This window comes from Nuphar pumila, chromosome 4, assembly GCF_984573655.1.
Source record: "Nuphar pumila chromosome 4, dmNupPumi1.hap1.1, whole genome shotgun sequence".
NCBI lineage: Eukaryota > Viridiplantae > Streptophyta > Magnoliopsida > Nymphaeales > Nymphaeaceae > Nuphar > Nuphar pumila.
Genome location: NC_143252.1, coordinates 117,956,488 through 117,982,363, shown reverse-complemented (window position 1 = coordinate 117,982,363; position 25,876 = coordinate 117,956,488). Strand labels below are relative to the sequence as shown.

At 38.2% G+C, this 25,876-nt stretch overlaps 1 protein-coding gene across 2 annotated transcripts; it reads right to left on the bottom strand.

Moving 5' to 3' along the window:
• Positions 1–213: 213 nt before the first annotated feature.
• On the bottom strand, positions 214–25,876 carry LOC149840781 (zinc finger CCCH domain-containing protein 12-like). Of its 2 annotated transcripts, XR_016431403.1 has the most exons (7): positions 25,153–25,876; positions 24,670–24,723; positions 21,913–22,032; positions 21,509–21,808; positions 976–1,263; positions 545–849; positions 214–445 (listed from the first exon to the last, which is right to left on the bottom strand). XR_016431403.1 is itself a non-coding variant. In XM_090003328.1 (6 exons), exons 1-6 carry the CDS (start codon positions 25,654–25,656, stop codon positions 613–615), a joined length of 1,503 nt encoding a protein of 500 aa, XP_089859454.1. In that variant the 5' UTR covers positions 25,657–25,876; the 3' UTR covers positions 214–612. The 2 variants fall into 2 exon arrangements, 1 of the variants encoding a protein (XP_089859454.1); XM_090003328.1 differs by having other exon boundaries at positions 214–849.

Genomic DNA, 25,876 nt, shown 5'->3' with positions numbered 1-25,876 from the left:
ACACTCACTCAAACATAAACATGAAGCTGCTTTCATATTCATTTCCTTAACATGCTGCCTATCTACATAGTCGTCTTTTTTTTTTTGGCCAGGCATAAACCTGCAATATTTGATTTCAAAGCCGAGACCCTCGGTTATGATGGTGCAGAAACTTACCTATCCAGCTATCTCATTCAATCTTCAATGAAGGCAAGAAAATGCAAATTTACTGCATTGCTGTAATGAATTCCATTAGTACTCATCACTGATTTTCAGTGTCAAATACAATGAAATTGGCTGATCCCCCCAACAAAGTTATATGGCCGCAGCTACATGGAATTCAAGCTAACTAAATCCATGTTTATTAGCAACAACAGGCCTTTCCATCGAGGATCATTAGTTTGTCCAGCGCAACGAGCAAAAGGATATAAATACACAGGAAAGTTAAGGTTCACTCTGCATGTCCCTGTTGTGCAAATGCCGAGGAATCAAAACAGAGAAAGAAAGATGGAAGAAAAACAAGCTAGAGAAAACCAAAATCACATCTCTTGATCAATTTGCTCACATGAGCCAGCAACATGACTGATAATTCCTTGCCGGTTTCCATGCTCACATCAACAGCAGAAATCTGAATCAATCAGTGGATCCAACAGCTTCCTTGACAGATGATGTATTTGAACTCAACTCCCCATTATCATGTGAAATGTTTTGATCTTCTAAAGAAGTTGATGGATCACTTGGTTGGGATGGGCCATTAAGGGCAGTTTCCGGTGGACTTTGATAACCATATGTTAGTGGATGATCAAATTTACAGGCTGGCCCAAATTTGCAAATCCCAAAGCGGCTGTAATGTAAACATACTGTTTGGTCCTGGATGCATGACAAGCATACAGATATGTACACATTACAACTAGCATTCATGAAGTCTTTAAAGTCAATTCAATGGCTTAATCAAAACACTCTTTTCCTTCCAATTGCATGATCAGAAACACTTACAGGTCTTAATGGAAGGCCCATGGGACTCAGAGGGTACACAGGTGGCTTTGAAGGCCTACTCTTTGGATGATGAAACCTGCATGCTGATCTAAATTTACAGTTGCCTGTTTTCAAGTAATATTGGCACTCGGGTTGGCCAGGTCTTTCAGGAAAATCCTGAAGTGGTTCCTGCTGCTGATAGTGCTGATTTGTCGGAAAATCTACCTTCCTTGCAGCTTGCTCATTCACAGTTGCAACTAGTGGTAGCTGTTGGTGCCAATCGGGAGATAGCATTGGATTAACAGGAGCCTAACAATGTGATAGAATAAAAAATGTTAAAATAGGTTTTTCTTTTTGGAAAATCTTAAAATAGTTCTAAGACGTGATCATCATACTACTATAGAGAGTTTAATATTAATCTCTAATGTCTATAATTACACTACTTGTTAGTCTTATGCCTCACAAATGCCATACACTTGAAAGAGCATATATTCAAGAGTAATAATAGAGCAGTATGTTGTCTCTGTCTAAAATTCTAAATCCAACTTCCAAATGAAAAGTTCAAAATGTGATTCAGTTTTAATCAATATCAACACTCAAATTGATCAAATAGTACTTCCAGAGAGCAAGGCTGATTATGGAGCATTAAATAGGATACTTCCATCAACAACATCACAAGACAGCATGAGGAACATTTCTCTCAAGTCAATAACCGCACTATCAAGATGAAAGCACAACAGAGCATATGCCAAAGGTGACCATTCATTTCTGAGATGGTGTAGAGGAAAATAACTCTTTGTTCTCATTGTCATTTCTAGTCTCTATGTTTGGGAAGCAAGAACTAACATTAAAAGTAGCAGAGAAACATCCGAAAACTTGCCAGCAACAGATCTTGTAGAATAGCATCCTCATGTATTTTTCTTGTCAATTTGAAGGCAGATACATGAAAGATGGGCTTCCATGAATTCATGGATGTCCATGCATCCAATCAATGTGCCATGCTTTGTTGGTTTTTGCTTCTCAACACATGGATGGTTGCAGGTTAAGGAAAGATGAGACTTAAGTTGTAAGTTCTTGGCACATCAAGAAATCAAAACTGAGCATCTACAAGGATATAGACATAATGCTATTGAATCAATTGCTTCCATGGAGTCACAGTTAGCCAGTGAGAAATGTTTTGTCACCAGAATAGATGGATATATGCCAATCCAGACATTAATGTCAGGAAACAAACTGCAGAAACGACTACTAGCTAAGATGATTTGAAAATATTAATGAAAGGGGCAACAGAGGATTAGGTCTCAGACTCTCAATGAAGTTGCTGGTTCCAATTCACAAACGCAAACTTGGCCAAACTGCAGCATCCAAAATCAAGGACATCATAGTAATAGCAACTTTAAGATTGCAATAATAAAGCAAGACATGTTAAAATCCAAAGTAGACAAGATATGTCCAAAAGGATTTCCCAACTGTATTATTGTTCTTGGTTTAATTGTATGAAAATTCTATAATTCCCATAAAAATGCAAAAAGTAAGATAAAAAAAGGCTGCAAGAATAGGAAAAAGTTTCAGATCTGCTCGCAAAACATCACTATCGTTAGGTTGTTTTCGTCTTTCAGCTTTAAAGTTGTCAATCTTTCCTTTTTCTTCTATTTTTTTTTCACAGCATGCTCTTGCCTCGTCCTCACAATTAATCATTTTCAATAGCTCCTTTCTGAATAAAATACTCCAAAAAGAAATCATAAGGAAAGGAAATTGCAAATGCATGGCATGACAAGGTTTGCTTTAACGTGTCCAAGATGGATATAATAAAAATACATGGTTTTCTCCTAAAAACAGAGAGAATTACAAAAATACCATGACAATAAGTGAAAGATACAAACTAAAGTTCAAACGAGAAGATTTTCAATAGACTGGAAAGGAGGTTATTGTGATTGCAAACATTGTCAAAGTATTAAAGTAGGAAGATGAACAAAGAGCCACTGCCTGGTCTTTCCAGTGAAGAAAAGCAAGTAATCGTATGAGTTCATAGCAATAATTTAAGTGTCAACCATATTGAGTAATCATTTCTTTTAATAGAACAAAAGGCCATTTAACCTTTTGCACGAGACAACCATTTATCTAAATGCCATATATTCCAAGATAGGAAGTGAAGATGAATAAGTAATTCCAAAAGACTTTATACACACACTTTGCTACAGTCGTTGGGACATACAATCTAGTAGAAAACGCCATTTTTTCAACTTTTTCCCAATTTTTTTGTGGATCTAAACTTACAGAAGTAATCTACATAGTTTGTTTAGTAAAAATTTGGTTTTAGACCATGTGTTTGCAACATGTAGGCAGGTGTGCCAAAACTTCATCAGTCAAAAACTCTTATTTTTACATTGAAAAAATATGATCCAAAGTATGTTTCCTAGCAAACAAAACATGTTGAACACATCTATGACATCAGTTTGAGTGGATACAACTTGCAGCTATGATTTTCCAACTAGATTGTACACACTGTAGATAGTATATATATATATATATAGAGAGAGAGAGAGAGAGAGAAAATTGGTAGCTGCTCACACGTTAGGTCCAAAATGATATGTGATAAATGGGTTTTTCTGCCCTTCCAGTGTTTTTTTCGCAGTTCCGACCCCATAAATGTGTCGGGCATGGTTGATTTACGAGGAATCCACACCTGGATCATGTGTTTCGATGAAAAAATGATATTTGGAGCCTCAAAATTTTACAAAGATTTTGGATCGGTCCGACCCCATAAACTCCGCCTGTGTAGTTATACACTGCCGGTCCCAAGCCCGGATAAAGGAGGAGGGTTGCGGTAGGCCTGTGACAGCCAGCATAAAAACTTTGTCATATCCTATGAAAATGAACCAATACGAGAATTTCGTTGGGGCGTTCCCTACTGAGCGACGCGTTGTACTCTCTAGGCCCGGAGGCAGTGATAAATGTGCAAGGGTTGCTAGGTCGTCGCCCAGAAGCGACGCGTCACACCGGCGCCCGGGTGTGGTGTCAAATAGGCAAGGGTTCCCTCACTTTGTTGGACGGGTGGGGGTAAAGAAGTTAGTCCAAGACCATAAAATTAGGTTAGCCACTTGGAACATAGGGTCTTTAACTGGTAAGTTGGTAGAGTTAGTAGATGTTATGTGTAGGAGAAAGATTGATATTTTATGTCTTCAAGAGACCAAATGGGTAGGTGAGAAAGCTAAAGTGATAGAACCTTGGGGATATAAGATTTGGTATACAGGAATAAATAGGAATAGGAATGGAGTAGGGATTGTTATGAGTCGTAAGTTTATAGATAATGTAGTTGAGGTCCGTAGGAAGGGTGATAGAATTTTACTTATTAAATTAGTATTAGGTACGGATATTATTAATATTATTAGTGTTTATGCACCTCAAGTAGGTTTAGATGATTCCATTAAGCATCAATTTTGGGAAGATTTAGATGGAGTAGTACAAGAGACATCTTATGGAGAAAAGCTTTTCATCGGCGGTGACCTTAATGGACATGTAGGCATTAGTAGGGATGGATTTGAGAATATCCATGGAGGCTATGGTATAGGAGAAAGAAATGAAAGTGGAGAAAGGATTTTAGATTTTTGTTTGTCCTATGATATGATCTTAGCAAACACTTGGTTTAGGAAGAGGGAGTCTCACCTAGTAACATTTAAAAGTGGGGTTAATACGAGTCAAATAGATTTTTTCCTACTTAGAAAGAGAGATAGGGGTTGTTGCATCGATTGTAAGGTTATACCAGGAGAAAGTGTAGCTACACAACATAGAGTCTTAATTTTAGATCTTAGAATTAGACAATGCCGCAAAAGGGATAGACATAGGATAGATCCTAGAATTAAGTGGTGGGCACTGAAAGGAGCTAAACAAGGAATGTTTGTAGAGCAGGTAGTTAAGGAAGTTGATTGGTGTCTCGAGGAAGATTCAGAATCAATGTGGAATAAGATAGCGGGTGGTATGACAAAAGTAGCTAAGGAGGTATTGGGTGAGTCTAAAGGCGGTGCACCACTAGGTAAGGATACATCATGGTGGAACGAGGATGTCAAATTAGCTATTAAGGTTAAAAGAGAGTGTTATAGAAATCTAAGTAAGAGTCGTGATAATGAGAATTTGGAGAAGTATATGATAGCAAAGAAGGAAGCTAAAAAAGTTGTTCGAAACGCGAGGGCTAAGGTATATAAGGAGGTTTATGACAAGTTGGATACCAAAGAAGGCGAGAAGGATATTTATAGGCTTGCAAAGATGAGAGATAGGAAATCGAAGGATTTGGGTATGGTTAGATGTATCAAAGATGAAACACAAAGGGTTTTAGTCAAAGATGAGGAGATTAAGGAGAGATGGAAAGATTATTTTGATAAGCTATTTAATGATAGTCATGCTCAAGATCTTGGAGACTTCTCCATTCCTTTTCATGAGATAAATCGTGACTTCATGCGCAAGATTCAAAAGAAAGAAATTGCAGAGGCTTTGAAGAAAATGAAATCAAGAAGGGCAGTTGGCCCAGATGGTATACCTATCGAGGCTTGGAAATGCTTGGGAGAGAAAGGTTTAGAATGGTTGACAAATCTTTTTAACTTGATTTGGCGAACAAATAAGATGCCTAATGAGTGGAGGAAGAGTACTTTGGTGCCTTTATATAAGAATAAGGGTGATATACAAGATTGCACAAACTATCGTGGTATAAAACTCATGAGTCATACTATGAAACTTTGGGAGAGGGTGATTGAGTCTAGGTTGAGGAAGGTTGTCATGATATCGGAGAATCAATTTGGTTTTATGCCTGGAAGATCAACTATGGAAGCTATACATCTTCTTAGACAACTTATTGAAAGATATAGAGAGATGAACAAAGATTTGCATATGGTTTTTATTGATTTAGAGAAGGCATACGATAGAGTACCTAGGGACGTTCTCTGGTGGACAATGATGAAGAAAGGTGTTTCTCTCAAGTACATTAGTATAATTAAAGATATGTATGAAGGAGTAGTAACCAATGTCCGCACTTGTGGAGGGGTGACAACCAATTTTCCGATAACGGTTGGGTTACATCAAGGATCTGCTTTAAGCCCTTTCCTATTTGCGATAGTGATGGATGAGCTTACGAGATCAATTCAAGAAAATGTACCGTGGTGTATGTTGTTTGCTGATGATATTGTTTTGATTGATGAGTCTAGAGCTGGGGTTAATGCTAAGTTAGAATTATGGAGACAGACATTGGAAGCTAGAGGTTTTAAGTTGAGTAAGAGTAAGACTGAATATATGGAATGTCGGTTTAGTAAGCAACGAAGTAGTGATGGGAGTGTAGTGAAGCTTGGTGAGCAAGATATACCGGTGAATGATTATTTCAAATATTTGGGATCCATCATTCAAAAGTATGGAGAAATTGATGGAGATGTAAATCATAGGATAAAGGTTGGGTGGATGAAATGGAAAAGTGCTACTGGAGTGCTGTGCGATCGTAGAATGCCATTGCGGTTGAAGGGAAAGTTTTATAGGACGACTATTAGACCCGCTTTACTATATGGTACGGAATGTTGGGCTGCCAAGAGACATCATATTCAAAAAATGAGTGTAGCTGAGATGCGGATGCTTAGATGGATGTGTGGAAATACAATAAAAGATAAGATTCGGAACGAAGAGATACGTAAGAAGGTAGGTGTTGCACCCATTGAAAATAAGATGCGAGAGAATCGTTTACGGTGGTTTGGACATATTCGGCGAAGGCCTAATGATGCTCCAGTTAGAAGGTTGGAGAAATGGGAAAATATATTAGTTAAAAGAGGTCGGGGTAGGCCTAGGAAGACTTGGATGGAGATGATAGGAAAGGATATGAATGCTTTGAACCTCACCGAGGACATGGCGTTGGATAGAAATGATTGGAGGAAAAGGATTCATGTGGAAGACCCAAAATGAATTTCTTTTTGGTTCATATCGCTGACCCCAATTGTTTTGGGATGAAGGCGTAGTTGTTGTTGTTGTTTTGTTGTTTGGATCGTTGATTTTTTGAACCTTATAAAAATCCACCCATGTGTCGGAACAGAACGCTTCAAGAGCTGATCCCTATAAAATCAAGTACATAGATCACATCTGTACGGTCAGAATTTAAAAATGAAATGAAAAAAGGCTGAAAAACCCATTTAGCACATTCATTCCGCACCTAACGTGTGAGCAGCTACCATATTATCTATGTATGTGATATGTCTGTGTATTATATATGTATAGATATGCATACATATCTACATATACATACACGTGTACATAATGCCACCTAAAATGAAGAAAATAAAATAGTGAAAAGAAATGCATATGAAAGTATAAGACAAATAATGACATATATAAAAGTATATGATATGGATAAATGCTGTAATTTATATATGTATATAAGCACCTAGTGCATATAACCATCAACTGATCATAAACAATTGAGTTCCTCATTTTTAATGAATTTAAAAGAGTTGATACTTGTGGACGTATATACACAGTTATTCAGGTGGTGTGTGTGTGTGTGTGTGTATAGAAAAATATTGGCTACACTAGTGGGTTCCAAACCCCCTTGGAGCAAAAATTTTTTATGTAAAAATACAATTTTTTAAGGCTATTGATTTTTCAACCCTCAGAAAAATCTGACATACACGTCAAGGAAACATGATCCAAAGGCCAGTTTCTACTTAACCAATCATGTAGATCACATCAGCAGGGTCAGATGTTCAAAATAATATTGTTTTGACCAAATCTGACCTCATGGATGCGTTCAACATGGTCAAAATAGTAGGAATCGACCCTTGGATCATAGGTTTTCAACTTAAAATGTTCATAAAATCTGACATGCATCAGAAAAACATGCCCCAAAGGTCAGTTTCTACTAAACTTAATACGCAGAACATATCTGAAGGGCCAGGTGTGAAAAAAACTGAAAAAAATAAAAATATTACATTTTTTCACTAGGTGATTTCTTATCCACGAGTGTGTGTGTGTGTATATATATATATATACGAAAACCCGTATCTTTGAACGGGTTTTTGTCGAACTTGGGTCGGATGCACGGCAGCGTGCCGTGCGCATCCAAAAAAATTTGAATTTTGGACCTTTAGCAACAGTTTTTAACTGCCGCTAAGGCCCTGTTTTCCACCCAGGGCTTTAGCGGCGGTCCGCTAAAGGTCCAAAAAAGTGAAAAAACTGTGCCGCTGATGATGTGAGCGTTCAACGGCGCACAAGTGTCCGAAAATGTTCGGACACTACCGTTTGATGATACAGGTCACTATATATATATATATATATATATATATATATATATATATATATATATATATATATATATATATATATATATATATATATATATATATATATATATATATATATATATCATTGTTATTAAAAGCGCACCTCAAGGCGCAAAAAGTGTGCCTCACCTCAAGGCGAGGGGCTTTGTGCCTTGAGGTGCAGGCATAAGGTGCAAAAGCCCTGAGGCACACGCCTCAGGGCGAGGCACGCCTCAAGGTGAGGCGTACACGCCTCACCTTGTTTTGGTCAATCGACCAAAAAATAGGGTTATTTTGTCGGGGCCCCTCATTATCTTGTCTCTCTCCCAACACGCCTCACCTTGTTTTGGTCAATTGACCAAAAAATAGGGTTATTTTGTCGGGGCCCCTCATTATCTCGTCTCTCTCCCACCTCCCTGCTTGTCTCCCACCTCTCGTCTCCCCCTTATCTCACTCTCTGCTCTCTCCCACCTCTTGCTCATCTATCAACCTAAGAAGAAGAAGAAATAGAAGACGAAGATTGCTCCTCTGTCAGCCTCGGTTATGAACCTCTCTCCTCTGTCAACCTCTTCTCTCCTATGTTATTGCATGCATACCTATGTGACAGTTTATAGATTCAACGAGATTTCAATAGAAAAAAGTTACAGTTTATAGATTTCAACGAGATTTCAATAGATAAAGGTTGATTCAAGCTCTTTGCAGTATGGTTAGCAAACTCGGTGAGTCAGCGCGTGACTTGCCTGAGTTGGATCGGATCGATCCCTAACTGAGTTAAAAAACAATATCTTAGTTAGGGACTAAACTCGTCGAGTTTGCTAACCCCAAGGTGTTTTGCAGCTGATATATTACGATGACAGAAGTTGGAGAAATAGAGCATGTGTATTGTGTTGAGTCTGTAGACATAAGTTAGATTCTTTAGCAAATTCAACCGATGCAATACAAATGACATGATATACTTTTAATATTGATTTTCACTTATTAGATATACATATAAATATATCAAAACCACAGGCTTTAGATGCTTCATAGATGTATACATGTTATTTTCATCTAAATAATTGATGCAATTGTGATTGTTGCATATTTGGTAGAGTGTTTTAAGTTGTTGATACACATTTGAGTATTTGGGTCTTTTTCCTTTGTTGTTGAATGATTTGTTACGGCAATGAAGCCGTACACGATCCTTCAAGTACAAGGTTTTGATGATGAACAAGTGAATCAACTGTATTTCAGCTAAGGCAATGAAGAAAGATGACAAAAATTGAAGAATTCGATGAAGAATCTTTGAAGACTAGTGTGCAAATGTAAATTTCATTAAATGTCTTAGATTCTTGTAAGAGCCTTACTTAGAGTCATATTTCAATTGCATTTCACCTAAAAAGTCTTTAGAAAAACTTTTCTAAAACAACATTTCATTAAAATCGTTTTAGAAAACTCTTTACTTAATTTTTCATGTTTATTAGTCGACCAACAGACTCACCAGTCGACCAACTTTTTCGCGCCAAATTTTCAAAGCAAAAACGTCAATTTTCTGAATTAGTCGACTGAAGGTTTTATCAGTCGACCAGACAGAATGTTTGTTTTCATAAAATTTAGCAGCGGTCGACCGAAAGGTTTTTCAGTCTATTAATGATTTTATCAGTCGACTAACTTTTTCTTTAGTCGACTAAGTTTCAAACTTCAGATTTTCAAACGGCTCTGTTAAACACATTAGTCGACCGACGATAATTGTCAGTCTGCTAATATTTGATTTCAGTCGACTAATTTTGTCGTTTTTCTTGAAACTTTTAAAAGGCGTATCTTTCATTTTTCAAACGAATTGACCGTTCAAAAGTGACTGTTTTGACACCCCTTCGTACCCTCAACGTATGAAATCTTTCAACTATAAATATGAGTGCATTCCACACTCAAAAACATTGAATCATATCGAATTACATTGCATTACAAAGATCGAATTCTTTGTTTTTCACTCATGTTCATTCAAGTATTCATTTTCTCACTCACTTGATATTTTCACTCCAGTTTTTCACTCAAATTCTTTTGAGAGACAGTGAATTCGTGAGTTGAGTATTTCAACAACCTCAAAAGCCAATTGCATTCCATTTGCATTCATAAGAAGGGCTCGTAGGCTGATTGTAAGTTTGGTTACTTATATTTTTTCTGTAAAAGGAAAGGACTCCTTAGTTTAAAGGAATTGTTTGCTTTCAGTAGGTTTGTTACTAAAAGTGAGACCGGATTTGGTCTGTATATTCTTGTGGTGACACAAGGTTGATAGTGAAAATCTCAAGCGGGTTTTGCTTGGGGACTGGATGTAGGTCTGGAAGACCGAACCAGGATAAATTCCTGTGTTCTTTGTGTGATTGCTTTGCGTATTTCAAAATCCTTCAAAATTTTAAAAATGATATTTAAAAGCACTATTCACGCCTCCTCTAGTGCTCGTTGCCTCGATCCTATTGCACTTTCATGATTCAGCTCCATCAGAATGATTCATAGAACAGTAAATGTTCTTTTATTTAGATTTTGATAACACTTATGCTTCAGTTTTGCGTTAGTTAAATTCATTGCTTGCTAAAATTGGATTGAACACAGAAGAGGCCCATGCTTTCGCTACTATATATGGCTATTCTCTGGATGTTTTTTTAGCTCTGTTTTTTTTTCTGCAAATGCGGCAAGAGATCAATTTAATTGAAGAGAATTTTGGTTTCCAATGTTTCAAAAACAACATAAATAAGATCTCATGATGTGAGAGAATTTTGGTTTCTTAGATACTTCTGTAGATCAAGTTGTTACATTAATGTTACTTTTACTGTTTTACATGTTAATCTTATATTTTTTCAGTATTTATTTGAGATTTTTTAGTTCTTGTTGGTTGTTGCTTCATCAATAAAGCACTTTTTATTTATTTATAATTTTAGATAATTTTTATATTTTTTTTTAAGTTTAAAAAAAAAATTAAGGCTTACGCTTTACACCTCGCCTCAGATTTTGGTGGAGCGCCTCGCTACGCCTCAACGCTGATATATATATATATATATATATATATATATATATATATATATATATATATATATATATATATATATATATATATATATATACCAAACCTTTTGTGAGGACCTAACGTTAAAAAATCTGAAACCATTTCTGCACCAATAAAGAACATGTTTTTCCTCATCTCTCATGTTTTTCTGCATTGCCACTAAGGGTGGTCATTGGGTCGGGCTTCACGTACTTGGCCCGAATCGGGTCAGGTTCTGGCCTCAAAATGAGGAATTTGCCCCAAAAAAATAGGCCGAACCCGACCCGATAAGTTATTGGGTCGGGCTTGGGCTTCGAGCCCGGCCTGAGTCAGGCCCTTATTAAGGGTAAAAAAAAATTAAAAAGTTAAAACACTTTTTCAAAAAAAGTTAAAAACTAAAACTTTTAAAATTTAAAAAGTGCCTCCTGCTCCTGCCCTTTGCTATAAAAAATGTAAGAAAAGTACTGTCCAGCTTTGACAGTTGGCCAGTTTGATGTGACAATTGAGAAAAAAGAGACATTTCTCTCTTTTTTTCTCCTTTCTTGGGAGGTGAATAGCCACCCTATTTCTTTTCTAAATTCCAACAAAAGACTCTCTCTCTTTCTCTATTTAGGAATAAGCCGAATAAGCTATCTCTGAGAAGGTAAGGGAAGAAGCCGAAGAAGCAGGAATGGTGACTGACAAAGGCACTACCGGCAACACATGCACCTTTTCTGTTGGACCGTCTCTCTCTCTCTCTCTCTCTCTCTCTCTCTCTCTCTCTCTCTCTCGTTGTGTAGCAGTGCCGAGTAGTGAGCAGTAGCTACAAGGAGCGGTAGTGGGGGTGGTAGCCGGAATGAGCATCTCTCTCTCTCTCAAAGCCGAATAGGGCTTGGACATCGGGCTGGGTCGGGATCGCCCGATAACGGGCATGGTTAATATCGAGTTGTCAGCAAGTCACGGACACTCTCGAAGGAGCCCTACCCAATAATAATCTGATAGGGCTATCGACGGATCCTCAGAGCGTTTGGGCCTATCAGGCTCGACCCAGCCTAGCCCGATGTCCACCCCTAATCGGCACAAGGCTCTAGACTAATGCATGCATTCATGTCTATCGTATGGGAAAGTGGAAGCACTGAAGCAAATTCTCAGATATTTAAAAGGTACCCTAGAGAATTGTTTGTTCTATAAGAAAAGAGATCATAGGGAAGATCTTCTCATAGTGACGGCATATTTGAATGCTAATCAGGCAGGGGATCTGGATGAGAGAAGATCAATTTCAGGTTATTGTATATTTGTTGGAGGTAATCTAGTTTTTTTGGTTCAGTCATAAACAACAAACTATAGCACGATCAAACACAAAAGTTGAATATCGGGCCATGGCAGCAACAACCTCAGAGTTGATGTGGATAAGAATTTTGTTACATGAACTAGATGAGACAGTCCCTAGATCGGTTTTATTTTATAACAATCATAGTACCATCAAAATCTCATTGAATCTTGTTTATCATGGAAAGACCAAGCATAGTTGATTCACGAGAAAACATATTTAATTCAGTAGACATTCTATATTTGAATCCTTGAGGATTCATTACAGAACAAACCCCTAGGAAGGTAGCAATATAAGCCTAGGTCACAAGCTGAGAGTTGATTCACGAGAAAACATATTTAATTCAGCCAAACCTTCTACCAGGATCCAATGCAAAACTCGGGGATTTGGACTAAATGCTAGATTCAGTAACAAGGTTGGAATTGGAATGCTATCTAATTGTTGAGTTGGATCAAGATCATATTTGACACATTTACAATTGTTTATTTAAATGACGATGTTTTTCAACTTTTTTCTTGATTTGATATTATAATGTCATGATCGTCCACACAATTGATGTGCTATGGTCGCTTTTGACGCCACGTAAACAAAGAAATGTGTGTGTGTGTGCACGAGAGCACACATGAGAGAGATGTCCATGATGTATTGAGTTATATGGGGTTCATTGGATAAGATGTGGACATATATGATTTTGAGCTACATGTTGCATTTGAAAGAAGATGAAGTCCACAACCGAAACTTCAAATGAATATCACAAATGATCTTTCTCAATGAACAAAACACACTCAACAACCAAAATGCTCAAAGGAGTGCACACAAAAAGAGGCAAAAATAATATTTCATTCAAGTTTGATGAAACCCACACAAAAAAGTGATTTTACAAGGGGGTTTTACCCCATATACATAATGCTCACAAGAGGGAGCCAGGAGGGAGTTGTTGGACTCCCAACGGCTCTATTAAGAGTCGTTGGGGGTCAACAACTCTCAAGTACAAGTGATTTTTTACTTTGGTCAAAAAGCCAAAAAGCACATGTTACTAAAGAGGTCTAAAAAAGTCTAAAAAACAAAAATAAAACCTAACCTAACCCAATTACAATCTAACTAGAATATAACTAACCGTATTACATTACATTTTAACACTCCCCGTCAAACTTACGGTTGAATAACCAAAAGTTTATCCAAGAGAAAGTGAAATCGAGGAGCAGCGAGAGGTTTGGTAAAGAAATCTGTCAGTTGATATTCTGAGGAAACATATGGTAGATCAATGGTGCTATGTAGAAACTCCTCTCGTACATAGTGACAATCCATTTCAATATGCTTGGTGCGTTCATAGTTAGTCTGGTTGCTGGCAATGTAAATAGAACTTTTGTTGTCCTAGTATAGTCTTGATGCTCTTGTACTTTTAACACCCATGTCATGAAGCAAACGCCTTAGCCAAACTACTTCCATAGTGGTTGTAGCCATCGCTCTGTATTCAATTTCAGTTAACGAGAGAGAAACTTTTTGTTGCTTCTTACACCTCCACGAAATTAATGATTCACCTAAAAACACACATAAACCAGTAGTTGAGTATCGATCATTGGGATCACCTCTCCAATCTGCATCAGTATAAACAGTTAAATCAAAGGAGGAAGAAGCAGACAAAAAAAGTCCTCAAAAAATTAAAGTTTTGATATATCGAATAATGCGTAAAACAACTCCTATATGAACAGTGGTGGGAGCATGTTGAAATTGACTCGTTGTATGAACGACATGTGCAATATCAGGTCTGGTAATAGAGAGGTAAAACAGTGCTTCAACAAGTTGTCTCTAGGGAGTTGGATTTTCAAGTAATTCTCCATCATCAATCTTCATTTTGATGTTGACAACTTCAAGAGTGTCAACCTGTTTTTCGTCCGTGACACCAAACCCGTCAACAATATCAAAGACAAATTTAGACTGAGTTAGTAAATAGCCTCTAGAAGAATAAGCAACTTCTATCCTAAGAAAAAATTTTAAGAAACCCAAATCACTCATTTCGAAATGTGTTTTGAGAAATTTTTTAATGTTATCAACTCCCTGTTTGTCACTTCCAGTGATGATCATGTCGTCTACATAGAGAAGAACAATGATGATACCTGCATTAGATTTCTTAACAAACAATGTTGTGTCAGTAAGACAAAATTGAAAACCAAAATCAATCATAATTTGGCTAAATTTATCATACCAAGCCTTTGAGGCTTGCCAGTGTTGTTAAAAACGCGCCTCAAGGCGCAAAAAGCGCGCCTCACCTCGAGGCGAGGGCGTTTGTGAATTTAGGTGCAGTTATAAAGCGTAAAAGCATAAAGGTGTACGCCTCATGTGCCTTGAGGTCAGGTGCGCCTCACCGTGAGGCGCGCACGCTTTATTTTGTTGGTCAAATGAGAGTCAAAACCCTCATTTGACCAACATTAACCCGGACCCGAGTCCGACCCGAACCCGTATTCTCGAAGGTTCGAGAGAACCTGTCTTTAAAAAAGACACAGGCGCCTCGAGCGAGGGGCAAAAGCCCTCGCCCCTTCTCTCTCCACTCTGTCCCCTCTCGTCCGCTGCAACCGCTGTCGTCGACGACCACCCGCTGTCGGTCATCGCCTCTTCCACCTTCCTTCCTCTACTGAGAAGGCACCGGCAACCTATCGGCCACCACCATCTTCTTTTCTCTGTTGCGAGGGCGCCTGCGACTCACTGCCACCTCCGTCCATTCCGGCGACCTCGGCCGACATCCCCGACGTGGCCTTTCCTCTGCATTTTTCGGTGACGTCGGAGTCGCCGCCGCCATGTAAACCCCTCTTCTTTACTTCTTTTCCGTGAGGGGTCGACCGATAGGGGGGCAGAGCCCCCTGTCGTCGGCAGAGGGTTACCCCCTGCCTTTCTTTTGGGATCGACCGACAAGGGGGCGGAGCCCCCTGTCATCGCCTCTCGTCGACAGGGGTCCCCCCCCCCTCTGCTTTTCTCTCTTTGTCGATCGACAGGGGGGCGGAGCCCCTGTCGTCGCCTTTCGTCAGGGGGGCGGAGCCCCTGTCGTCGCCTTTCATCGGGCGGGGGGGGTCTCCCCCCCCTGCCTCTTTCTTTGTGTCAACCGGTAAGGGGGCGGAGCCCCCTGTCGTCGCCTCTCGTCGGCAAGGGGCTCCGCCCCCTGTCGCTTTCTTTTTTGGTAGGGGGCTTTGCCACTTGTCACCTTCTGTTTGGCAGGGAAGGGGGCTCCCCCCCCTTTCTCGACATGGGGCTCCGCTCCCCTGTCCCTCTTGTTTTGCCAGCAGGGGGGCTCCGCCCCTCCCTGTCGTTTGTCTTGTCGTGATGTCAAATTTGTTAACATGCATTTTCTAATTATGAAGTGATATTGCTAGTGCTAATGTGCATTTTGTTGTTAATGTTAGTTTTTTATTGAATGAATGCTCATATTTTATTTCTTAGATACTTACATAGATCAAGTTGTTGCATTAATGTTACTTTTACATGTTAATCTCATAGTTTTTTAAAGTTTAAAAAAAATTTTGAGGCTTACGCTTTGCGCCTCGAGGCATACGCCTCGCCTCAGATTTTGGTGGAGTGCCTCGCTACGCCTCAACGCTTTTCACAACACTGTGGCTTGCTTAAGTCCATATAAAACTTTGTTTAATCGAAGAGTCTTTCCTTTGGGAACATTAATACCAGGTGGTGGTTCCATATATACTTCTTCAACTAGGTTTTCATTAAGAAATGCGTTTTTAACATCCATTTGGTATATATGGCATTTCTTTGAAGATGTTAGCGCTATCAAGATCTTAACTGTGATCGTTCTTGCAACCGGAGCAAACGTTTCTTCATAGTCTATTTCGTATTCTTGGGAATATCCTTTGGCAACTAAACGAGCCTTAAACCTTTCAAGAGTGTCATTACTCTTGGTTTTCACTTTGTACACCCACCTACATCCGATAGGCTTTTTTCCCGATGGAAGATCTTGGATAGTCCAAGTATTTGCTTTTTCTCGGGCTCTTAACTCTACTGGCATTGCTTCGACTCATTCAGATTGTTCTTTTGTTGTATCATAGGTAGAGGGTTCTACGTAGGAGTGTATCAAAGCAATATAAGCTTGATACTTTGGTGAAAAAGACTCGTATGACAGAAATTTTCTGAGAACTTTAGAGACTCTCGATGACTTCCTAGTGGATACTTGTTCATGTTCTTTAGTGTATTTTTCGAGAGCACATGGTTTCTCTAAATTACCTCGCCTAGAGTACCGAATGCAATCAGAAGGGTCACTAAAAACTTCTGAATTTGTTATATCAAGATGTTCTTATGGACTTTTTGTTAGATCATCTTCAACAATTTTTGGAACTAGATCCAATAGAAAAGAATATTCATCTATTTCTTTAGAATTCATATTTTCAAAAAAACTTTCATTTTTCAGGAAGGATACATTCCTTGAAACATATAATTTTCTTGTTTTGAGATCAAAGCATCTATAGCCTTTTTGATTACTTGCATACCCTAAAAAGGCACATGAAATAACACGAGGAGAGAATTTATCATTTTTGTTTGAAAAAACAAAACATTTGCACCCAAAAACTCTTAACCTGAAGTAATCTGGGATTTGTTTAAAAAGTTTTTCAACAAGAGATATATGGTTTAAAGAAGATGATGGCATCATGTTGATAAGGTAAACTGCGGTTAACGTGGCTTCGGCCCAAAAAATCTTTGGTACTTGATGTGTAATAAGTAAGGTTCTTGTTGTTTCTATGATGTGCCTATGCTTTCTTTCTGCTAACCCATTTTGTTGAGGGGTATAGGGGCATGATTTTTTATGTATAATGCCATGCAAGTTTAAGTAATCCTTAAATTCTCTAGACAAAGATTCTTCCCCTGAATCAGTGCGAAAAATTGAAATATCCTCTTTGAATTGATTTTTAACTAACTGATGAACTATTTGAAAGTGTGAAAAAACTTCATATTTGTGTTTAAGAAAATAAATCCAAGTGTGTCTTGTGAAATCATCTACAAAAATTACATAATAAATAAAATCACCTTCTGAGCTAATATGCGTGGGGCCCCATACATCTGAATGTATTAACTCTAGTGGTCGAGAAGAGACAAAGGTTCTTGCTTGAAACGGTAGTCTTTTCATCTTTCACATAATACATTTTTCACATTTAAAATTCTCAAAATTACAAAATGTTTCTATCTTTGGAAATAACTAGAGTTTGGATACACTAGGATGTCCAAGTCACTTGTACCATAAGTCCAAGTCAACCTTTTGAACATTACAACACAATGTATTATTAGGTATGTCCAAAAAATCCATGTAGTACAAGCCTCCTTCTCTATGGCCTTCCCCAATCAACTTCCCTTACTGGTGATCCTACACTCGACATTCATGAGAGGAGAAGGAAACATTACATCCATGGTCAGTTAATTGTGAAACAGATAGAAGATTTAAATTGAGTTTTGGAATATATCTAACTTGTGGAATGTAAAACCTTTTTGAGTTTTCAAAATCTCCTACTCCTTTAATTTCAAGAGATGTTTCATCAGCAATAAGCACGTTTGACCCATTTGAGTTATGACATTTAAATAAGACATTAATATTTGGAGTCATATGAAAAGAAGCACCCTAGTCAAGAAGCCAAAGAAATTTACCTGGATCTGAGGTGCTAATGGAAGCTATTGTGGTTCCAGTAGAGGAAGACGCCCCCTTGAGCAATGGTTGAAGTGCCTCAACCAGTTGTGCTAGAGACATGCTTCCAATGGAAGATTCATTGGATTCTTGCAGAGGTCCGACAGAGGCAACCTTCTTTTCATATGGTTTCTTCAGCTTTGCACAGTAAGTTTAGTAACAAATTACTTTTCTCTTCTCAAAATCATTTTCGTCATTCGTTCTTCCATAATCTGGAGGTTTGTAAGTGCGAACATGATTCTCTGGTCTAGATACGGCTAGAATCGAGTCATCATCATTTTTTGCAATTCTACTTTTGAGTCGATTTTCCTCCATGCTCAATTCTTCTATAGTATCTTCAATTGAAGGAACATTTCCTCGATGAAGAAGAATGGACTTGGTAGCTTCAAAATCCGATCTTAGTCCATTAATAAATTGAAAAAAGTGCTCCGCATTCATTTTGATTTTGGCGGAGTTCGATGTCTTGTGGGCAATGCCACTTTGGTTCGAGAAGAGCCAACTCTTCCTATAATTCGGACAAGCTATTGTAGTATTCTCTAATGCTTTTGTCCCCTTGAACCATATTCCGAACTTGATGTTGTAGATTGCACACATGTGCAATGTCTTTAAGAGAATACATTCTCTTAAGATAGTCCCAAGCGTCATTTGCATGTTCAAACTTTGCAAGACTTGAACATTTTTTTATATTCACGCTACTTATAAGCCAAGACATAATCTTGGCGTAACCCATTATTCATTCCTTCCACTTTTTCTCATAAGCGGTAATGACTTCAGTTTTTTCTACCTCCGTAAGAGGTATTTCTTTTTCTCCTTCGATCTTTGTGAGGATTAGTTTAGGTTCCAAGTTGATTTCATCCACTAATCCCCACAACCCCTTTCCCCATATAAGGTGCTTCATAATCGAAACCCATGTGACGTAGTTAAAATCATTGAGCTTGATGGGTTTAATGGTGACGTTATCATTGTCATCCATTTTACAAGGCTTAATAGGGAGAGAAAAAAAAAAGAACAATAAGAGTAGAGAAAAGGGATATACTCTACTACAAATGATAGATATGAGTACACCCTTATATATATTTGAAGAAGAACATCTCTTCTTCTCCAAAACTTGAGTGGCACACTTCCCAATGTAACAAGACAAAAAACTTGATCACAACCTTTGCTTTGATACCATGAAAGAAGATGAAGTCCACAACCGAAACTTCAAATGAATATCACAAAGGATCTTTCTCAATGAACAAAACACACTCAACCGAAATGCTCAAAGGAGTGCACACAAAAAGAGGCAAAAATAATATTTCATTCAAGTGGGATGAAACCCACATAAAAAAGTGATTTTACAAGGGGGTTTTACCCCCATATATATAATGCTCACAAGAGGGAGCCAGGAGGGAGTTGTTGGACTCCCAACGGCTCCGTTGGGGGTCCAACAGCTCTCAAGTACTGGCACATGTTACTAAAGAGGTCTAAAAAAGTCTAAAAAACAGAAATAAAATCTAACTTAACCTAATTACAATCTAACTAGAATATAACTAACTGTATTACATTACATTTTAACAGCATTGACATGCTGTGACATGCCAAACATGTTCAACATGTGTTCTGGCAGTTAACTTTTCATCTTTATGACTTTCTTTTGTGTTTTTTCTTAATGACCATGACTCTTGACTTCAAAATGAATGCCTGGGCGTAAGAGTTCGGAGTCTTACCATGTACATGTGTGTTATATCCACTGAATCTTGCGAGATTCTAAGTTTATCATACTTTTAAAGGTTTATTTATTCAAATTGATAAAAATTTGACAATATCATGATAAATTAAAAAAATGAAGATAAAAATATCGTGATATTACACTGATTCATTTTTTCCAATCCTAGTCCATGATTATTGCAAATATGCACTTCCTTATTGGCTACCAATGAATCAATAGATCTTAGGATGGCTGATTGTCAAAACCCAAATACACTTTTCCCACTAAAATCCTAGAATACCCATCTTACATGCACGTGCCTTTACAAATTTCTTTAGAAATTAGAAATTTTTGCAAATCGGATTAGACATGGTCAATTATGTCGTCTTGTGAATAGCCTATGGAAGTCTCGGCTTTTCCAAGTGAAGATCGAACTAGGTAAAAGAAGTATCATACAAGAGAGGAGGTTTTGCATCTACTTCCCTTGTACAGACCAATCTGGCCAAAAAGTTGGAATCAAATATCAATTATATATATATGATGATTTCCATTTTTCATGCAGTTTTTATGTATGCATAAATAAACAGTCCTTTTTATACTTTTGAGAGTAATTTCTTATACAGTGAAAAATTATAAAATCATTAATGTTTCTCTACTTTGAAAATACCAAAGTTTCTTTTGTATATGTGCAGCTGCCTCAAGTTCCAATAGATCAGCCAAATTAATTAAAAAACTTCAGCAATCAAAACATACAAATTTTTGTACACTTATAATTGCAACTTGGCATACATATACAACCATACATTATGTCTAAATTAGGTTGAACTTCAGCTTAAAATAAAATTAAAATTTTGAAAACATTTACCTATCATAAACCTTAAGGTTTAGACACACACATACACACATTCATGTCCTCATATCCTAATTTTTGAAAAAACTATGAATATGTGTCATGGATCAGTGTCGTGTCTGTATGCATATCTGTATCCTTGTGACATAGCTGACAAACTTCTATGTTAAGCATCAAAGTTTCATTTATGCACACATACATGCATACATAGATACATGTGTCAAGAAGACTAATATACTGATAAAAAATGCCTACTGTTTCACACTATAAATAATTTATTTATATTTCAGAATCAGTATCACTACAGTTAAGAGCAAAATGAAATATTAAACTCATAATATTTGCCAGAAAGCATGAATTGAAATTTCACACTGAGAAAATGAATCCCAGCTGAAATCAAGTCATCATAAGTGCCAAGAAAACACACAATAATTAAAATACTAAATACAACATTGTCATCAAGGCTTTGCTTGCAATACAATATTAGAACTGCAAAGGAAGGAAGGGAAATTGCTTTCCAGATAAAAGAAATTAAACAAACAACCATTGATACAACATGCTGACTGATGTGACCAATAAAATAGACTTGGCAGCCACTGCTTGATATTCAGCAGAAACAAAAGAAGATAGCTTTAGACTGGTGGATTAAAAGAAAAAAATGTATGCATGTAACCTTATGATGCACACTTCTGCAATTAGAGAGATCATAGGAAAACCACTGAGATGACTTACCGGATAACTGTTCCAGCTTGAAATTGGCAAGACTGCTGGATGGGGTGGTAGCATAACAGGCATGTATGATGGGGATGCTTCCATAGAAGTGCCTGAATCATTTGAGCTCCTCTGCAATAACCATGATGTCGCAGGTGGTTGCGATGCACCTGAAGGATGCACCGGAAAAGATCCACCACCTTGATATCGTGAAACAGGAACACAAGATCCAATTGCAGCTGGATCAGGATGATGGAACTTGCAATTTGTTGCATACTTGCAGGAACCAGTCCGCATGTAAAAAGGGCATTCTTTCTCTCCCTGTGAGATAAGGATGCCATTCAGATGGATTAACACAAATAACTGTTGCAAGAAGAGGGGAGCACATGACCATTATCTTGCCCCAAAAGATACAAGAGAACTACCAGTCTTATGGGAAGTCCCAAGAAGTTGAGCTCCAGCTTTCCTCCAGTTCCATCTTTTTCTCGAGGGTGATGATATCTGCAAGCTCCTCCAAATTTACAAGTTCCAGTCTTCAAGTAATACTGCAGAATGTTTTCGTAACTGCGTCAGAGAAATAGGAATACAAGCCATCACAGTTGCTAATTGCATTTATTGAGGGAATACACTCCACAGTACAAGCTCCAATTTGGCCAGTAAATGTCTTCTTGATTGTGGAAGAGAATTATATAGAAACATAATTATATAAGATGGCATGCAAAGCTCAGAAGCTAATATCAAGTTTGGTAACATTTTATGGCACTTTGTACAAGACTCAGCCACTTTCAGTGACCTCTTTCTACAATATATATGTGAATATTTTATGTAATCAATCTTCACATAACTTACTTTTGCATTCCTATGACACCATTTGTAATAATGCACCACCATCTCATTTTGCATCAATATATTTGTTTAGGGATTCAGACCAAAACGGTTTTACCTTTTTTCCATTATTAGTGGTATTAACAGAGGTTCATGGTAACCCGACAAACATACTTAGAAAATGGAGAGCTTCGAGTATCTGGTGCTATGATGATGGGAGAGGTAGGCAGGTGCAAGTCTGGAACTTGAGGGGGGAAAAGGCAGAGCTTGAACAAGGCATTCTCAAAATATAATAGAGACATTTGAAAAGGCTGAATTCATCCTTCATTAAACAACTGACAAAGTTTAAGGGATGCCTTTTCGAGAGATCCAAGGGGAGCCATGGCCTTATGCCTTCCATCCAGACTGTTCTTTGGGAACCCTTCCCCTATGCTTATTACATGCATGGGACCTATTGTGGGAAAAAGTCCAACTGGATCTAGAAAGACTGCATTTTGACACCAATAAATTCTTGCACAACATAATTCCCAAACAATACTGTCCACCTAGAGAAGAAGTGAACAGGCTCGTTCATCTAAACCAATTGGCGAATAATTTGAAATCAAGAGGGTAGCAGATCGTGTCAGGTTTGTGGGACCTTGAACGTCCTAGCAAATAAGAGTTGCCTCAGATGTTATTTTGAACAGAAGAAATGTGGCCCTATCATGGTGATGGCCTGATGGTAGAGGGGTGTGGAGCCAATGCGAGAAGGTTCCGAATGGGGAAAAAGTATCCTCATGTGTGATTCACGAAAAGAGGGATGGGTGTAAGTAAAGTCTAGACTCTAGACATCGGGCAAATGGAAGATAAACTACTTAGCCTATGGAATACTAAGACATGGAGGGGAATCAGATGTGTATTAGGTGCGATGACATCAATTTCATACAGGTCTCAATGCAAAATATTTTCATTTAAGGGTATGTGGAATGTGAATTTTGTGCTGCGCTCTTCTAAATATCTGGCATCAGTGACAAGAATGGGGGTTAGCCTTTGGAGAGTGTGAGGTCAATGAGCCCCACTGTATAGATCCTGATATAGGAAAATTGATAAGGTGAACTTTTGATGTTTGACAGCATGGCAATCCCTGCTCTCTCAAAAGAAAGCTAAGAAAACTGGGTCCTTCCATTTGTTTTTAATCCCCTCTCTTTTCTTTGGTGAGATGGATATCATAATTCATGGGTGAAGGAAAATCCAAGCAAGCAGCTATGGGTGGGAGATGACTCTTCTGCTCCGAGCAATAAAGTTGATGCAAGTATAAGAAAAGAAGACAATTGGGGAATTTTCATAAGGTTCCCTCAAACAAGCATTGACACCTAGGACTATGGATCCACTGAAAAGAAAACCTCCCATTCCCAATCTTAGCTCCTTCATTCATATCCTTTTAGCAGATGACATACTTATTTTTTAGAGGCTTCCGTAAGGAATTTGTTGGAGATATTAGCTCATTTTAGGATGTTTTTGGCTATGTCATGCTTACACAAAATGAGAACAAACATGATGTTATAGTTCTCAATGAGAGAAGAATTTGCAGAGTCCGAAATCTTCAATTGTGAACTAGAGATTATTCCTTTAAAAGTATTTTTTATCTTTCTCTTTGTAGAAGAGTGTCTGGGAAGACTGATTCGGCCATATGATACCATTAGCATAAAGGAGGAGATGGGTCAATGGGGGAATCCATGAAGGTTCAATCACGCCTAAAAGCCCCCCTATGGCTTTCTTAATCGGAAGGGAAGTGCTTCACTGACCAAACAGGGGAAGACAAAGGGGATCCCATTGCCCAAGACCAAGCCCACCTAAAGAAGCATCCCAACTTTCCATTTTGGCAATCAAAAGAATACGAAAAAGGAAAATGAACAAAGAAAAAAAGGTAACATCCTGCAATAGATGGAATAACAAGAGAAATAAACCTATTTTGACAATGAACACACAAGTAGTAGACCTAGCATACATTACCAAACACAACATAGTTAAACCTCCAGCCTAGCTATCAGAAGCAGAAAAGGAAAATAACACAACAACCTACAATAAATATTTTGAATATGACATCTACTAAAGAAAAACCATTGCATGATCCAAAACTCCAGGAATGAAACATGATTTCTGCCCAAGGGGAGATTATCAAAATATAAGTGAATGCAGATGAAATCATGATAAGCAAGACCACAATGCATTCATCTATTCCTTACAAGAGCCACCAGAAATTGACATACTTGCCTAAACTCCAAGATCATACTTCTCTTTTCCTCAATCATCAATCATGAAACTAACTCATCGTTTCTACCATATTTAGTGTGGTGTACTTGAAGAACATGATTTACCTTGCATTCTGGCAGACCAACTCTTTCCGGAAGCCCTTCTTTTCCCTTGGCAGTCTATGAAAGGTAAAACACCAATACAAGAATAACCCGTTAAAAATATTATTGTCAACTAAAAGACTAAAAAAGGAAGAAAAAAAAAGAAATCAACTAGACCACGCCTTTGTAGCATCAGAGCTTTTTCCCCTCTTACCTAGCATAAACTACATAATCATCCATCACCATGTAAAGAGAGAGAGAGGGGGAGCAGACCATGGGAGGCAAAATGAAACGCAGAAGGGACGATTGATCGAAGATTGAGAAAAGAAAAAATCGATCAACTTATTCAGGTGGATCGATCTGATAAGTAACCAGAGCAGCATATTGACAATGATTCCCCAATTCAAAACTTATTACTGACAGAAAATATAAACATCACATTCTTCACCCTGAGAAAATAACAACAGTAATAACAGGAAGATGGGTACTATTTGTACGAAGCATCACCTGCTGATGCTGCCCTATGGCCGGAGGGTGATTGAATCGACAGTTCATGCCATATTTACAAGACCCCTTTTTCATGTAGTACGCGCAATCGGGTTCATCAGGTCTCTGTGGATACGAAGAGACCGGCCCGTCACCGCTGCGTCCCTCATCACCCCCTTTCTGCTTCTCCTTCTTCTTTTTCTTCCTGTTACCGTCCTCATCCTCATCCTCCTCATCCTCATCCTCCTCATCCTTCTGCTTCTTCTCCCCACCATCATCCTCCCCAGTATCATCCTCACGTTCCTCTTCCCCCTCATCATCCTCGCCGTCTTCATTGTCGTCGTCGCCGTCCTCTTCATCACCATCTTCATCGTCGGCATCGTGGGCACCGTCGGCAACAGGAACAGCAACCGCAGGTGGGGAGTCGACCAACCTCAATTTCTCCAATTCGCTCGCCACCGCATTGACGGCAGCATCGTCGGATGGTCGTAACTGGAAACCCTTTTCTTCAACAGTCCCCATCATCAAACCCAATCACTTTAAATCATCCAACCTACCATCAAACTCTCTCCCCCAGATTACAACTGCACCCTTTTCCCCCTTCAATCTATTTCCCTTCAAAAATAACCTTCTTTTACACTACAACCTCTCATAACTTATTCTCCTTTCCTATTCTTTCACAACAGATTGTGTCGTTCTGTGTCTGTCTGTGTGTCTGTGTTTATCAGGAATTCAGGAGAGAGAG

Coding starts and splice junctions, on each gene's coding strand:
- LOC149840781 (XM_090003328.1), bottom strand. CDS start 25,656: ATGATGGGGACTGTTGAAGAAAAGGGTTTCCAGTTACGACCATCCGAC. Junction 22,033..24,669: donor TTGGTCTGCCAGAATGCAAG/GTAAATCATGTT, acceptor AACATTCTGCAG/TATTACTTGAAGACTGGAAC. Junction 21,809..21,912: donor TGGGACTTCCCATAAGACTG/GTAGTTCTCTTG, acceptor CTTATCTCACAG/GGAGAGAAAGAATGCCCTTT.